Source organism: Pimephales promelas, chromosome 8, assembly GCF_988280905.1.
Source record: "Pimephales promelas chromosome 8, fPimPro1.hap1.1, whole genome shotgun sequence".
NCBI classification, from domain to species: domain Eukaryota; kingdom Metazoa; phylum Chordata; class Actinopteri; order Cypriniformes; family Leuciscidae; genus Pimephales; species Pimephales promelas.
Window position 1 is genome coordinate 18,263,515 of NC_142776.1, and position 16,762 is coordinate 18,280,276.

The window sequence follows — 16,762 nt, forward strand, 5'->3', positions numbered from 1 at the left end:
TCCTCACCTCATTCATGCATGCTGCACACCAACCCCAGACAATAACTTAGAAATTACATGGTTATTATTATAATTATTAGGATGGTTTCTGAAAGATCATGTGACACTGAACACTGGAGTAATGGCTGCTGGTAATTCATCTATGCCACCACAGGAATAAATGAAATAGAAAACAGTTTTCAATTTAAATAATATCACAGTTTTACTATATGTTTGATAAAATAATTGTAGCCATGGTGAGCATAAGAGCAGGGCCGCCAACTTTTGTAAAAATAAAAACAAACTTTTGACTTCAATGTCACTAAATAGAATTTCCTTAAAGGGTTAGTTCACCCAAAAATGAAAATTCTGTTAGTATTTACTCACCCTCATGTTGTTCCAAACTTCTGTGTGTTTATTTGTTCTGCTGAACACAAAGGAAGATATTTGGAAGAATGTTTTAATCAAACAGATCTCATTCCCCATTGACTACCATCCTACTATGGTAGTCAATGGGGATTGAGATCTGTTTGATTAAAACATTCTTCCAAATATCTTCCTTTGTGTTCAGCAGAACAAATAAACTCATAGAGGTTTGGAACAACTTGAGGGTGAGTAAATACTGACAGAATTTTCATTTTTGGGTGAACTAACCCTTTAAGTTTAAATATTACAATGTTTACATGGTGCAATAACTGGTAGCCTACTGTACAACTTTCAGGATATCAATCCATTCGCTTGAGATTCAATTCCGATCCTGATTAAATATCGATTCATTTGGATAAATACCAAGTACAAAAGCTACATGTTACTTCTTTTCAGGGAAAAAAAAAACATCTCTCTACTAATGCTGTAAACATACAGAGATCCCTGTCAGCTGGTATTATTATTAAAGATTAAAATTAACAATTTTTAATTTTTATAATAATAACAACATTTGGACCCACTTTATATTAAGTGGCTTTAAGTACTATGTACTTACATTGAAATTAATAATTTGATACAATGGACTTATGGTGTACTAATGTTGTTACATTGTACTTATATTTTGAAAATACCTGCATGTAATTACAGTTGTAATTAATCTATGAAATTACATTTGTAATTACACTGTTGACCCTCCCCTCACACCTTAACCCACCCTTAAACCGACCCATACAACCACACCTGTCCCTAACCTTACCCTATCACACCTCAATAGCAGCAAAAGTGTTTTACAATACAACAGGAACACAATAATACATTGTACTTATTGTTCGATGTAAGTACATAGTACTTAAAGCTACTTAATATAAAGTGGAACCCAACATTTTAATATAATATGAGTCACGGAGTAGTGTGGAATGAAGACAGGCTGAGGCTGAGGCTGACGCAAAGCTCAAATTCAAAACATTTACTCAAAACTCCAAACGGGTACAAGGAAGACAGGCAGAAGATAACCCACACACTCATAAAACATTAACATCGACCGACGAGGACATACTGAACTGAAGGAAACTAAATACAGACACTAAATGAACCAAAACCAGGTGATACAGATGACGATGATTACAAGACACAGGTGATGAAAATGAACTAATGACGGTTGGTAAGGAAACAGATGAGAGGCGGGAAAACAGAACAGGACTAAACCAAAAGACTAGAAAACAGGGGGAAACAAAGAGTCAAACTGTTACAATATGTAATAGGCCTATAGTGCTAATATTTAGCAAAATACTCTATAGCATTTTTTTTCTTGCTATCTAAGGTAAATGTATAGAAGCTTTCTTCCACCAATGAATAAACATTTTCAAAAGATAATTGCCTTCTGACTTTTTTCCTCAGAATTGTGAGTTTCTCTCATAACTTTATAAAATGTAATTCCGCAATTGCGAGACAAAAGGTCGCAATTATACATCACGCAATTGCTAAATAAATTACCTATATTTTTAATCTGTGGTGGAAGTTATAAATATATAAATGTAACGTGACATTTTTTACAAGCGGTTTAATTGACGTCTATCCACACGGATGGAGCGATTACAAGCGACATGAACCATTTCAACAAGTTACGCAGGATTCGTCGTTCCATCAGTGATCTCAAGCCTTGTCCAGACACAGTAAATTAGCCCCAAACAATAATAAAAATGCCACCACCGTGCGTTACAGTTGGGATTATTATCATATTGAATGCAGTATTTTGCTTTTCCCCAAATGTAATGCTTCTCATTTAAACCAAAACTTATATTTAGGAATCTTGGACATTCTTCCAATAGTCTTCAGGCTCACGGTCTCTGGCAAACATTAGACGGGTAGCAATATTATTTTTGTAGAGTGTTTGCTGGATGGTGGACTGAGAAACACTAATCTTAAATAATGTAAGAGAGGCCCACAAGTCTTATAGATGTTACCATGGGGCTCTTTCTAGAATACAAGATGTCTTTCTCCTGGAGTGATATTTGTTAAGACAACCACTCCTATGTAAAGTAACATTGTAGTATCTTCTACTTAGACGGTATACGTTAATAGCAATATACGTATACGTTAATAGCAAGTCCTGTAATATGATAGGTGGAAAAGAGTTTTGTGTTCTATGCATGTGCGCTGATCAATGTTTATATGTGAATAAAAGCCTGAACTTTTGAAGTTTGAATTGAGGGAAAGTTTTATGAACAATATCTTCATTTGTGTTTAGAAGATGAAGTTTTATGGGTTTGGAACAACACGAGGGTGAGCAAATAACAGAAGCATCATTTTAATGGTGAACTAACTCTTTTCAACTCCAGGTTTACCTTTGTTCAGTTGACCAGGGCCAATTTGATCCCATTAACAATAACCCTATTCCAATGACCTTTTCAAATTTCTGATAATCCTAAAGGTTCACATGCAAGTATATAAGAGCAATGTCATGCAAGCAACAACATATCAAACTTTTATTTAGAATAAGATCCTTATAAAGATCAAATGTTTTCTGCAAATAGGCCTATGAAAAATTCTTAATTCACAAACTCTCTGGTATGACTAATGCATTAAAAGAGGTTTGAAAAGGGGCATGTTTATTCCTTTCTCCGTGAATAACAAGTAGTATTGTGGAACCGAGGAAGAGAGGACCATCAAGATATTAAGCAGAAATAGAACAGAATGGAGCTGCATCCAAGCGTACAGAGTGATAAATTAAAGATTTAATGGGAACCAATGAACAGATTAAAAACGGCAGCAGTCTTTTGTTTGAGGAGGTGAGTTTATATTGGTCCTTTAATTTATTATCGTGAAAAGATGTTAAAACAATACAACTCTGCAGTACTGGCCAATACGTTGTACTGAAGCACTTAGAAGACAATGTAAGATCTCGTGTGTCTTTCGATCTCATTCACTTTCTGAAACATGTTCCAAAACATTCAGATTGTTGTCTAATACTGTAGGAACAAATAACTAATGAACAAGACTGGCGTTACAAAACATCAGTGACATCTATGGCATTTAAATGATATGACTAAAGCTGTAAGTTAAATATATTATACTATGGTAATTCAAAATATATTTAGAATTTTAATTCAAGATTATTCACTGACTTTATGACAAACTTCATGAATGTTAAACAAGAATCTCTTTTTTTGGGAAACCGGATCCAAAAGTGACCCTCAGAGGGCAGCGTTGGCACATGACCATGGCATATTCAAACTTATAAAGGAAATAACATAGCACTTCACCATGTATCTAAGCTAATGACTGATGAATAATAATTAACACATTTGTTCATATTCAATCAGTAAGTTCAACGGGTGTATACTGTACACATGACTCTTTCTCCTCATCTCCTCTCACCTCAACTAATTGGTCTGTGATTATCCATCCCTCATCTGAACATTTAAGCTTGCAGGGAGAGCGGTGTCATAATTATTGAGAGGCTTCTGTCATAATAAAAAAAATTAAATATCCAATATCCAATATAAATATAAATATCCAAATATCACCCAAACTCTAACCACAGCACATTGCACGAACATCAAAACCTGAGAGTACTAATCAATGATCAGCTCACACTCACCTTTACGATGATATTTTTTTTAAATAAGTAAAGCTTATTGCAGACACTCTGTCGCAAATGATCCCAAGAAAGAGTCCTTTCTACTCTTATCAGGAACGGAGGCCCAAACCTGGAGAGAAAGCAAAAGTCAAAATGAGAGATACCACAATTTTATGTTGACCGAAGACTTTTATATTTTTCCCTGCATCACTACTCTAAAGTTTAACTTATCTGACTATATAAATATGCACTTTCTCAATCCGGTAAGCTCTAATCTGATTGGTTGACATTACAAGAGTAAGGGTGTCATGTTATACCGGTTTAAGATTCTTATTCTGAAATATATTTCTATTGCATTGCTTCGGTTTTCTCTTCCTGTTTTTAAGGTTTTTGGTTTTCATGGTTTCTGATTATGTTCACCTGTGTCTTGTTTAGTTCCTCATTTTCCCCTGTATAAATCCATCTAGCCCTGTAGTTCGAGTTAATCAGTTTTTGTCTTGGTTAAACTAAGCTGTCATCTCCACAAATTGGATTATCTTCTTGTTTGAAATAAACTACTGCTGCAATAAATCCTTGCCTCACTCTTCCCTCCCTGAACATTGCAAAGGCGACACCACATTTATTAAGTCATGCTTGCTTGTTGAGGATGATAATCACTGGATTTGGTAGAGTTTGCCAGGTTAGCAACATCAAATATTTGAAACACATTCAGAGTTTAGTTTGAAGCAATTTATTAAGTTTATGAAGTTATTTCTACTATTTGCGGCGGTACTGTCTGCAATGGAAAACGGAGCGAAAAGCAAGCCGAGTCGAGGCGAGCCAAGCTGATACTAGTAATGGAAAAGCGCCATAAAATAGTCACTTCCCCAGTAATCAGATATTACAGGTAGTCCTGCTCCTAACTAGTGACATTAGTTGAGTCAAGCAAAAAAAAATGCTACAGAGCCGAAGCACTCACACTCTTTGGGGAAATGAACTTTTTTATTTTTTAAATGCACATTAACAGGATCAAATTAACAATGCCAAGGTTACACAATTCACCTCTCTCATGAAAGGCAACTTCACTATCAAATGTGGACCAGAGGCTGGGAGGCATCTGCCATTAAGGTGGAGTACACAAACATCTCCCTCTCCCTCTCCCTCCTTACTTAGGCCCTAAAATGTCATCCTGGCATTTATAGGTGTTCCAGGGGAATATCCGTCATCTGTTTCCACCCATTGCCCTGTGTCCACGAGTGAGGGAGTGGGACTTTGATTGACAGCGGGAGGTTAGGGACAAAGACTGCCACTCCCCAGAGTTGAGAATCAGTGCATCTTTAGTTGGATTTATTCATTATATTCATCAATGAAAGGTTAGATTTTTAAGTTAAAATTTTTAAAGAAAGATCAAAAGGATAAACAATGCAAATTTTTTTTTTTTTTTACAGCATTCATTGGTCATATTTACCAGGGGTGCCAGTAATTCTGACCACAACTTTAATTATAAACATTTAAAGGGTTAGTTCACCCAAAAATGTAAATTAAGTCATTAATTACTCACCCCCATGCTGTACCAACCCCGTAAGACCTTCGTTCGTCTTCGGAAAACAAATGAAGATATTTTTGATGAAATTTGAGAGCTGTATAACTACCACATAGGCTGCCTAAGGAACTGGCTCTTGACGGCCCAGAAAGTCAATGAAGAAAATGTTTAAATATCCCATGTGACTACAGTGGCTCAACTATAAGTTTATCAAGCGACGAGACTACTTTTTGTGCGAAAAAACAAACAAAAATAACGACTTTATTCGACTATTCCTTTTCTTCCTTGTTGGCCTGAAACGAGACTTCCATACGATTTCCACGACGCATGCGCGAGAATTGCGATCTCCTTCAACTACTTCAGTTCAGTTCTCGCGCATGCGTCATGGAAATCTAAGGAAGTCTCGTTTCAGGCCAACAAGGAAGAAAAGGAATAGTCGAATAAGTCGTTATTTTTGTTTGTTTTTAACGCACAAAAAGTAGTCTCGTCGCTTGATAAACTTATAGTTGAGCCACTGTAGTCACATGGAATATTTAAACATTTTCTTCATTGACTTTCTGGGCCGTCAAGAGCCAGTCCCGTAGGAGCCTATGTGGTAGTTATACAGCTCTCAAATTTAATCAAAAATATCTTCATTTGTGTTCCGAAGACGAACGAAGATCTTACGGGGTTGGTACAGCATGGGGGTGAGTAATTAATGACTTAATTTTCATTTTTGGGTGAACTAACCCTTTAAGCTCCATTTAACTATCCATCAAAGGGGTTAGAACATTCAAATTTCAGTGAGGAATTCAAGCTAACAATTTGGGGTTCAATTGGCAAAAAGGTTAAATGGGATCCTTCTGTAACATTGGGTTTAAGATAGTGAAGTAGTGGATTTGTCACCTTGTAGCTTCTTGGCCAGATCCAGCAACATTGCAGAGTAACAGGAGGATCTTTGAAGAACCACCCTGATTCAAGAATTCTGATGATAACGTCCCTGAGGGTGGCAACCTGTGACCTTTGGGCTCTGCGATATATGGGGACGAAGGGAGGGAGTGATGGATCCCTATGAAATTTAAAAAGAAATAAACATCGTATTAAACATCAAAAGTGCAAAATAATAATATGTAATTATAAATTCGTTCAGTGATAAAACGAGAAGCAGTGCCATCAAAACTAAAAATAAAGGTTTCATAAACTTACAGTGAGTTAAAGGGGTATTTATCCAACAATTCCATTATTTTTAATTGTTTACATTTTCATATTTTTTCTGCTCTGCCCATTAGCTGTTATAAAATCACTGTAAAGTACAGTTCTTTGGGCTTATTGCTTTAATACAGTGCATCTGGAAAGTATTCACAGAGCTTAAATTTTTCCACATGTTGTTGTTGTTGTTACAGCCTTATTCCAAAATGGATTGATTTAATTATTTCCCTTTAAATTCTACAAACAATACCCCATTATCACAATGTGGCAGAAGTTTGTTTGAAATTTTTGCAAATTAGGAAAAAAAAAAAAGAAAAAAGAAAATCGCATAAGTATTCACAGCCTTTGCCATGACAATCAAAATTGAGCTCAGGTTCACCCCGTTTCCTTCAATCATCCTTGAGATGTTTCTACAACTTGATTGGAGTCCACTTGTGGTAAATTTAGTTGTTTGGACATGATTTGGAAAGGCACACACCTGCCTACATAAGGTCCCACAATTAACAGTGCATGTCAGAGCACAAACCAAGCCATGAAGTCCAAGGAATTGTCTATAGACCTCCGAGACAGGATTCTATCGAGGCACAGATTTGGTAAAGGGTACAGAATGAATGAATGAATGAATCCATCATCTGAAAATGGATGACGTTTGGAACCACTAGGACTCTTCCTAGAGCTGGCCGCCCGTCCAAACTGAACGGCCTTAGTCAGGGAGGTGACCAAGAACCTGATGGTCACTCTGACAGAGCTCTAGTGTTTTTCTGTGGAGAGAGGTGAACCTTCCAGAAGACCAACAATCTCTGCAGCACTCCACCAATCAGGCCTGTATGGTAGAGTGGCCAGACGGAAGCCACTCCTTAGTAAAAGGCACATGACAGTCGGCCTGGAGGACTCTCAGACCACAGCGCAATTTTCTGGTCTGATGAATCAAAAGATTGAACACTTTGGCCTGAATGGCAAGCGTCATGTCTGGAGGAAACCAGGCATCGCTCATCACCTGGCCAATACCATCCCTACAGTGAAGCATGGTGGTGGCAGCATCATGCTCTGGGGATGTTTTTCAGCAGCAGGAACTGGGAGACAAGTCAGGATCGAGGGAAAGATGAATGCAGCAATTTACAGAGACATCACTGACGAAAACCTGCTCCACACTGGGGCAACGGTTCATCTTCCAACAGGACAACGACACTAAGCACACAGCCAAGATAACAAAGGGATGGCTACAGGACAACTCTGAATGTCTTTGAGTTGCCAGCCAGAGCCCAGACTTGAACCCGATCTGAAAATGATTGTGCACTGACACTCCCCATCCAACCTGATCAAGCTTGAGAGGTTCTGCAAAGAAGAATGGGAGAAACTGGCCAAACATAAGTGTGCTTTCGTTTTATTTTTAATAAATTTGCAAAGATTTCAAACAAACTTCTTTCACACTGTCTTGTTTGTAGAATTCTGAGGAAAATAATTAATTGAATACATTTTGGAATAAGGCTGTAACATAACAACATATGGAAAAAGTAAAGCGCTGTGAATACTTTCCGGATGCACTGTATGTACTGACACTGAATATGTAAACAGTAGGTGGTCAGTACTGTATACTGTATGCTCTTGGTGATGTCAATATATGTCTTCTCAATGACCCATTTTTGCATCTCAAATTCCGTACGTGGCTTAAATGGAAAGCATGAGTGTTATATACCGTAGTGTTCTCTTACTTGTGTTTTTATATACAGTATGTTGTGTATCAGTATGTGTAGACACCAAGTAGCACTGTTTGAAACATGGATACATGTATCATTTTATTCCTGCATCAATCTTATAACTACCCTTTGGTTTCCTTGGTGGCATGCTCTAATCTTTCGCTTCATTTAGAAGTGGATGTTTGATTCTGAATTGTGATTAAAAACCAACAATGCAGGACGACACACACGCACATTTTACGGGGACTCTACATAGGTGTAATGGTTTTTATAAAGTACAAACTATATATTCCTAACACTAACCCTTACCTCTAAACCTACCCATCACAGAAAACTTTTGTATAATTTTTAAGTTTTAAGTTTAAGTTTTAACTTTTATATAATTAAACTTATCAATTTGATGACGGATCCAGAAAGGTTCAAACGACAATAACCAGTGACAAGAAATTCACCCGTTGTAAAATGCAAAAGACTTTGTTCGGACATCCGAGTAGCCACAGAAAAAAGAGACTGCATGCGGAAACAAGGATAATATCAGAAGGACATTACATGTAGTCACACAAGGCTGACGTTTTGAGAACAAAGTATAATTTGCACGGATTTGAATGATATGATAACTTAAAAGTGATTGTTAGATTTAATCAGCACGATTTACTGCAGTCAGAAACAGAACAAAAGGGGATGTTTTCACTAGTTCAGATGACGTTTTCCGGGGAAAATTCTTAATGTTGGTCATACTTCCAAAAAGAATAGTCTTTATGCCGAGCGTCACGTGATGCGATCTGTTTTACAGAATGTGGAAGTAAGTTGTGCATAGAGCCTTTAATCTGTGATTCTGAATGCCAGTATCCACGCCGGCACGGTGACTTACAGCCTCACAGTCTCCTCAAACACTGTGTTCATCCACGCTGTGCCGTGTCGAGGGTGTTGAAGTACAACTCACGTAAAGTTGATAATTCCGCGAATGACTGCAATTGCAGATTTCGAACAGAGATGGCGACAAAGAGGAGAAAACAACAGACTGCAGCTTTAAGCAAACCAATGAGATAAGTAGCAAGAGCTTATGTACATTTCTTCTTTTCATGGCAGCATGGAAATGTTTCTCTCTCACTCTCTGATTCGCTCTCTATCGTACACTCACAGCAGGCCTTACTCGTCATTGTCTCATTTGAGAGCCAGCTGAAGCAGATTGAAGAGGGGAACTGTGAGCTTGTGAGAACCATAATTAAACTTGGCCCTCACTGACACACACATACATTTCACACTTTCACAGATGCAAACACAATAAAACCAACCCACAGTTTGAATGCATTTGCAGAACAATGCAGTTCTTTTTGGATATTGACAGAATTCTTCTGTTCAGCAATGATTTTATTTTAAGGCCAAATTAGGAGCCATTAGAGGCTCTTAACAGAGCTGGTTAGTTGTAGGTTTTTAGCTGTAACTGATTATATGTAATCTGGATTATGTAATCAGTAGGGTTGGGTATCGAGAATCGATTAGAACCGGGACTAACTTTTCGTTTTTCCCGGAATCGTTCAAAGGTTAAAATTTCGATTCATAGTTTCGATATTCACAGTCCGCCCGAGCGGAAGAAGAAACCGCTGAACAACACCAACGAAGAAGCATCTACCGGAAGTGTTGGCATAACCGCGCGAGTCAAACATGAGTAGCTTACGTCGGCGGTCCAAAGTGTGGCTTCACTTTTCTAAAAATAACGAAATCTCTGCAAAATGCAAAATTTGTGACAAAAGGAGTATTTGTGACAGAAGGAGTATTTGCTTCAGAAAGGATTATTTCCTTCCGAAAGACCGTTGGTTAGCAAGGTTAGCTAAACTTTTTTGACCCTGCCTCTTAAAAGAATCGGAATTGAGAATCGTTAGGAACCGGAATCGAAACAAGGAATCGGAATCAGAATTGTTCAAATTCAAACGATACCCAACCCTAGTAATCAGATTCCAAAACAAAACATTTTCATGATTTAAGTTCTCTAATGTCAGGTAACAGTCATATAGTCGCACTTTTTTGTGTTTTATTTTTGTGTTAGTGTTTTATTCGTATTGTTTTATAGCTTTAATCGATTTATTGCTCCTGTGATTTATTGCTAATGACACGTTTACAATGATGCCATGGCAATTCGGTTGTTAAGTCGTGACGTAATCACGCTCTGATAATACTGTTTCCGGGTCCAAATGCTGGGTCCTCTCTACTACCGCTTTTGCCCGAGTTTTAACATGCCGCAGTGCTGTGTCCCATGTTGTTTAAATAGATCGGAGTTAAAAAAAACAAGTGACATTCACTTGTCATTCTACCGCTTTCCCTGTGACGAGAAAGAAAAGAGAAAATGGCTGCAGTTGATAAGGTAAGTTACAATTCTTTCCTTTATCCCTAACACCCACTGGCGCTGAAGCGAAGCCAGTCCTTTAAGAAAAGGGCTTAGTCTAACGTTATGGGTTGTAACGTTAATTAGATATGGACGAGCGGAGCGCTTGGACCCGGAAGAGGCTAAACGTCACGCGTGACGTCAGACTTAACAACCGAATAGAGGCGCCGCAACTATAATGTTCAGTCTATAATCCCACCCACTTTTAAGCAGTACTAAACTGCAGTGAAAAAGCTAACCGAGCCAAGCCGTGCCATGCCGAGCCATACCATGCAGTGGAAAAGTGCTATAAAATTAATAAAAAAAGTAGTCAAATTGTATTAGCTAAAATGTATAATGTAATAGATTACATTACTCTTTGATATAAGTAGGGTATTACTGTAAGTAATCTATCACCCACTGGCTTGCCTTCAGTCTTCCATAATTTTCCTTTGTTACCACACTAAATGGAGCAATACTTTGAAGATGAGAAGGTTTGACTTTACTTTGCTATAGGAGTCATGTGTTTCAGAACTGGAAACATACTTGTTAGTCCAAAAACAGCATTTATAGTAACCAAGCCCAGAGAAAGTCTCGTATAATGTACGAGTACATTACGCCTATAGGTGAAAGACAGACACTGCGTGTGAGTGAGATGACAAGGAGAGAGGAGAGATACAGGATGACTGGTCTAAAAATAATATTACCTAAAGGGTCCTAATGCTAGGAGTGTGTTGTTTTTTTCAACAATGTGAACCTCTCAGTTGAGCATTATTGTTTGTTCAGTAGATCTTAGTGTGAATTCACCAGTAAATCAGTCGCAATTTCAGCACAGGCTTTGCAAACAGACCTGGCAGTAATGCCACAACAAGTACGATCTTTGACCAGTGATTTCTTATATGTAATGATTCATGTACCTTCAGTCAGACGTTCTTTGTCTGTGTGTCAGTAAATCAAACCAGTGACTAAACAGTCAACTTCACATTGTTTCTCTTAGTAGGATGAAAAAATTTTACTATTTAGACTGATTAAATTACATAGAAAGCAATCAAAGAATGCTCTCTTTACAATCACTGGAGCTGTCAATCAAACAGCGCAAGTTTACCAGTGGCTGATCTGGACTCACGCCAAAACTCCCGTTATAATCAACAAATCTTTTATTTACATTCTGTTTGCACTCTTAGTTATGATGAAAGCTTTCGTGAGAGTTACAGTTACAATGACCAGATCACAGCATTCATGTGCTCAACATGTCTATGATTGGCTGCATTCTCATCACTGCAACCTTTCATCCCATGATATAAATATAATGCTATAGATCTAAATATAGTGCTGTGCTATAATCAACACTTTCCACCAATAGTTAACCTTGAGAGCTGTAATAGTAAATATGTTAGCTAATCACAGCAGAGTGCATTTACACTGTTTGAAGGGGCGTAATCAGAGGGCTAAAATCAGGGGCATCAAAAATGCCTTTATTTCTAAATTCTGACAATTTTGAAGTAAACATCATACTAACATAATTTGTGCACCCCAGGAAACATTATAAAACAATAAAACAATAGAGAATCACAGTCCCGCCCACAGCCGGTGCCGGAAGTAAAAATTCAATGCAATTTCTCCATTGACATTTGAGATATAAGCCATAAAAACATAACCGTACATGGTAGACTTAAAACCAGCTACGGCTGTACTAAGTGATTGTATGTGCTCATATAAACGCCAAAAGTTTATGGGGCACTAACCTTGTTTTAAGATAAATGCCTTTTATTCGCGATGTATTGGATAAGTACTTCATTACCCACAATCCTGAACAATCCCACAATTCAACAGTGATGCATCTGATTGGTGGAAGTCGTGTCACGTGTCACGTGTCTGAAACCCCGCGAAGGTACGTGAAGACTTAAGGCCAATTTATACTTCTGCGTCGAGGGTACGCCGTAGTGTACGGCGTTGGCTTCGCACGTAGGCGACGCCGTCGTGAGCATTTATACTTCTGCGTTCAGGTCTTGGTTGCTCTGCAGTACTGCTCCGAAACGCTAGTTGGCGGCGGAGGGTTTTAATGTTCCACTGTGTTTAGATTCCTCACGGCTAGGTTACTACAAGCAATAGCGACTGAAAGAGAGTGGATCATGTTGGAGTTGGAGCTTATTGAGGTGGAAAAACAGTTCATTTTAGTGAAATTACTAAAACTGAAAGGCAGAAATGACAGAAGACGTCGGAGGAGATGGTACGTGTGGAAATGCGTGAGAATACGTGCGGAAATGCGTAGGAGGAAATACGACGCTACCAAGCCGACCAATCACCGATCTTGCGGTCCGCGTCGTCGCGACGTGTAGTTACATTTTTGAAGAGGTGCGCGTCAGGCAACGCGGAAGGGTACGCGGTATGGGACGCGTCTGTGCGTATGCTACGCCGTACCTACTGCGCGCACCCTACGCAGAAGTATAAATTGGCCTTTAAGATCGCTTGATGACGTAGGGCTAAGTTCATTGGTCGCACTTCTGAGACGCCCGCGCGCCATTGGATGTGCAGTTGCCACAGCTTAGCTAATGAGTGAGCCAGATACTCAATGTTTTTGCATGTTGAGCTGCAAATGCGTTTGCTTCAGTAAATCGAGGAAAATGGGTTTCCCTGTACATTAACTATATAAAATTCACTGGAGGAAAAAGTTCACGTGCCCGTCGTCAGATTTGGAAGTCGCTCAAAAGGCTCTTTCATGGTGGTTTTCAGACGACTTCAGTGAGGTGCGGTGGTTTATGGGAGGAGTAGTTCCTTTGCTCGTAAATGAAAATATGTACACAGGTTTGTACCCTCGACTTTTTTTGTATTTTCTCTTCGTTTTTTCACTCGAAATGATGTGTTGTATGCTTATGAGTTCAGCCGTAGCTGATTATCCTCAGACATGCTCTAATACTCTTTAGATATGGATTTTACAAAATGTCAATGGGAGAAATGAATGGGAAATTTACTTCCGGCACCAGCGCTCTCTCGGGCTGTGGGCGGGACTGTGATGCTCTATGCAGTTCATCATGACCCTTTAAGTTACTTGTATAGCACTTAAAGGGATAGTTCACCCAAAAATGAAAATTCTATCATTTACTCACCCTCAAGTTGTTCCAAACCTCTATGTGTTTATTTGTTCTGCTGAACACAAAGGAAGATATTTGGAAGAATGTTTTAATCAAACAGATCTCAATCCCCATTGACTACCATAGTATGTATTTTTTCCTACTATGGAAGTCAATGGGGTCTATATTATAAAAAAAAAAAAATTGTATCGTCGTATATTACTGTCATTATATTATTATTTTTGACCAAATTCAAGTTCAAAGGGAGTTACAATGTTTATGACCAGTGAATTTAGGAGAATTTCAGACATGCGTGTTTTGTCTGTCTGCGCATGGCCGCATCTGAGGCAGTAAGTGCATTGCATTATGTTTTAATCAACTTACAGGTTATAAAGTGTACTGTAGCTACTGTATGTGGGCACTCCGTTTTTTCCATTCCACTCCATTTTGTCAAATTCTCATGTTAATAAAGATGAAGTGCTTTGCCCAGGTTTTTTAAGACAGGAGTGGGTATGACTCAATGACAAATGCTAGATTAAGACTGTTCTCCACTCCTCAAATACATAAAAAAAATTAGCATTGAGTAGAGAAAACAATGTATGCACTATCCTAATTTGTATACATCTTGAATCTGAAAGGGATGCTCAATTTTCTGTAAAAAAGTTCAGTGAAAGAATCTAGCAATTTTAAGAAAGGGCTTTATAATTGGACAAAAAGCTGTGACATAATTGCAGAGTGACAGAAGACTACAACCCACATTTTAGTGCCGATCGGTAACTGTCACGTGTAATGAGGCAGAGAGTCATGACATACTGTCTCTGAAGCTTTCACTGCAGTAGTAGCTGCATGTATATAAAACATGCTTTCAAGCAAAGTCAGCAAAAAGTCATTTATAATGTAATTTAAAGTTTCTCACAGCTTGATGAACACTCTTAATATACTGCACATTGTAAAAGAAATGAGGCCCATGACAAAGCTGGGTAGCACTTGTTTTCTGATATTGATGAGCTATAATTACTATATCTGTAAGAAAACACACGGAAAGCACAGGAGCATATGGCAATTGACCTCTGGCTAAGCCACACCCTCAAACGTGATGAGCAAATCACAGTGCGTAGGTAACCCAATACACTCGGACATTCATTCGTTTTTTTTCTTGTCATTTTAAGTTTAAAATGGTCAAACGGTGTGCATGGGGTACATGCAACTCCGACATAGGTTCCCGAGAGGCTGGGCGACGGTGTGATTTTTTTTTTTTTACCCTTTCCCAAACCACATCTCAACCGAGATTAAGTTATGCTGTACACCAACTAAACGTCTACATCGGTTCTAAGTTAAGTCGACAACGTATTTGAACGTTATCTTTAAAATCTCTAACGTAACGTTAGCCTAACATTAGAAAACGTTAACTTCTAGCTGCATTGTACATGTCACTTAGCTTCATTAATGTATCTGTAAATAACCGAGATAACAAATGGTAACAATGTTGTGCTGAATGATTCATGAAAATACTGTAGCAACAAATGGTGATGGCAACAATATGCGGTTTATCACATTTACACTGTGCCCTGTACATTTTTGCCTGGAGCTGAAGCTTTTAAAATTAATAATAATAAAATTATTAATATAACCCTCCAATGCATAGTTAAGGCCCTTTAGGTGACTAGTTCAAGATAATATATAATCTTTCTGTCACCAAAAATCACCAATTGCCTTCTGTGAAATGTCTCCTAATGTGACAGCTGCCATATCGCCTGTCCCCGAACGTTGACTGTTTGTCCGAGTGAGTGGAGGGGGCGTGGCTTAGCCATAGGTCAATTGGAAAAAGAGATAATCCATAGTCTTAAAATGATCAAAGTGAAAATAAGAACAAGTGATCAAGTTTTCGGTAGAAAACATTACGCTTAAAAGCAATGACAGGCTTATCTTTTGTAACCGGACTAGTGTTGTCAAAAAACTCGGTACTTCGGTACCAAGTCGGTACTAAAAAAAAAAAATGTTACGGTACCAGCTTTTCTGGGTACCGAATACCTAATCCAGAAAGGTGCACAGTTGCGTCCTCTTCATAACACTGATATATCGCTCTCTCTCTGAATCCACTTGTTGAAACGAAAGGAGGAAAGAGCCACATATGAAATATTTTGGATTAGGCTAATGTCACGTTGCCATAAGAGGCCGATTACATGCAAATTCGCAATTTCAAATATAGGCGCGAGGCAAGCGCGCTCATAATAAAAACTCGTTGCATAGCAACGACAGACGCCGCGTGAGAGCAAGCGCTTTGGAGAGAATAAGCACGCGCAAAAATATCATAAAAAACACGCGCGACATGTGAACGGCCTCTAAAGTGCTTTCGGGGTAGTTTTACGAGTACACGAGCACAGTAGTATCCAACCGACACCAGAGTACTGGTATTAGTATCGACGCATCCCTATTTATGTCATTTAATGTCAGTGCCAGTTCTAGGCGTATTCTTGCCTTTATAACTCGGCAGGTTTAAAAACCCTTTTTAAAATTAAATATGAATGCAGTTTTAGATTAAATAAAAGTACAGTCAAGTCAAATAAAACATGTTTTATCTCCTGTATAGTTTGGTGATGCTACAATAAGATACCATTCATCAACATTACTTAGTTCATATCAACACATTGAGTGAACAATATATTTTTACAACATATGTTTGCAATTGAAAATGTTATTTAATACAAACACTTGGTTGTTCATGTTTGTTCACTTTATTCATTGTGCATTAAATAAATGTTAATGGATTAAAACTTTACAAACAACTTTAAAAATGTGTTAGTGCATACTATTGTTTATTTTAGGTCATTTTATCTAATCTTTTTCTAAAGTGTTTATAATGCAAATGTGCAGTTTCCATACTTGTAACCGTGATAAACACTTAAATATATGTAAATTTAAACTAAGCTTTGGTAC

At 38.1% G+C, this 16,762-nt stretch overlaps 1 protein-coding gene across 2 annotated transcripts in view; it reads right to left on the minus strand.

The window, feature by feature from the left end:
* Positions 1–16,762, minus strand: part of usp43a (ubiquitin specific peptidase 43a) — a 122,543-nt gene that overhangs the window by 32,445 nt on the left and 73,336 nt on the right. For both annotated transcript variants that reach the window (XM_039691637.2, XM_039691636.2), the window contains exons 7-8: positions 6,393–6,555; positions 4,007–4,115 (exon numbers count right to left, since the gene is read on the minus strand). In XM_039691637.2, coding sequence (XP_039547571.2) covers positions 4,007–4,115; positions 6,393–6,555 — 272 coding nt within the window. The remainder of the gene's footprint in view (positions 1–4,006; positions 4,116–6,392; positions 6,556–16,762) is intronic.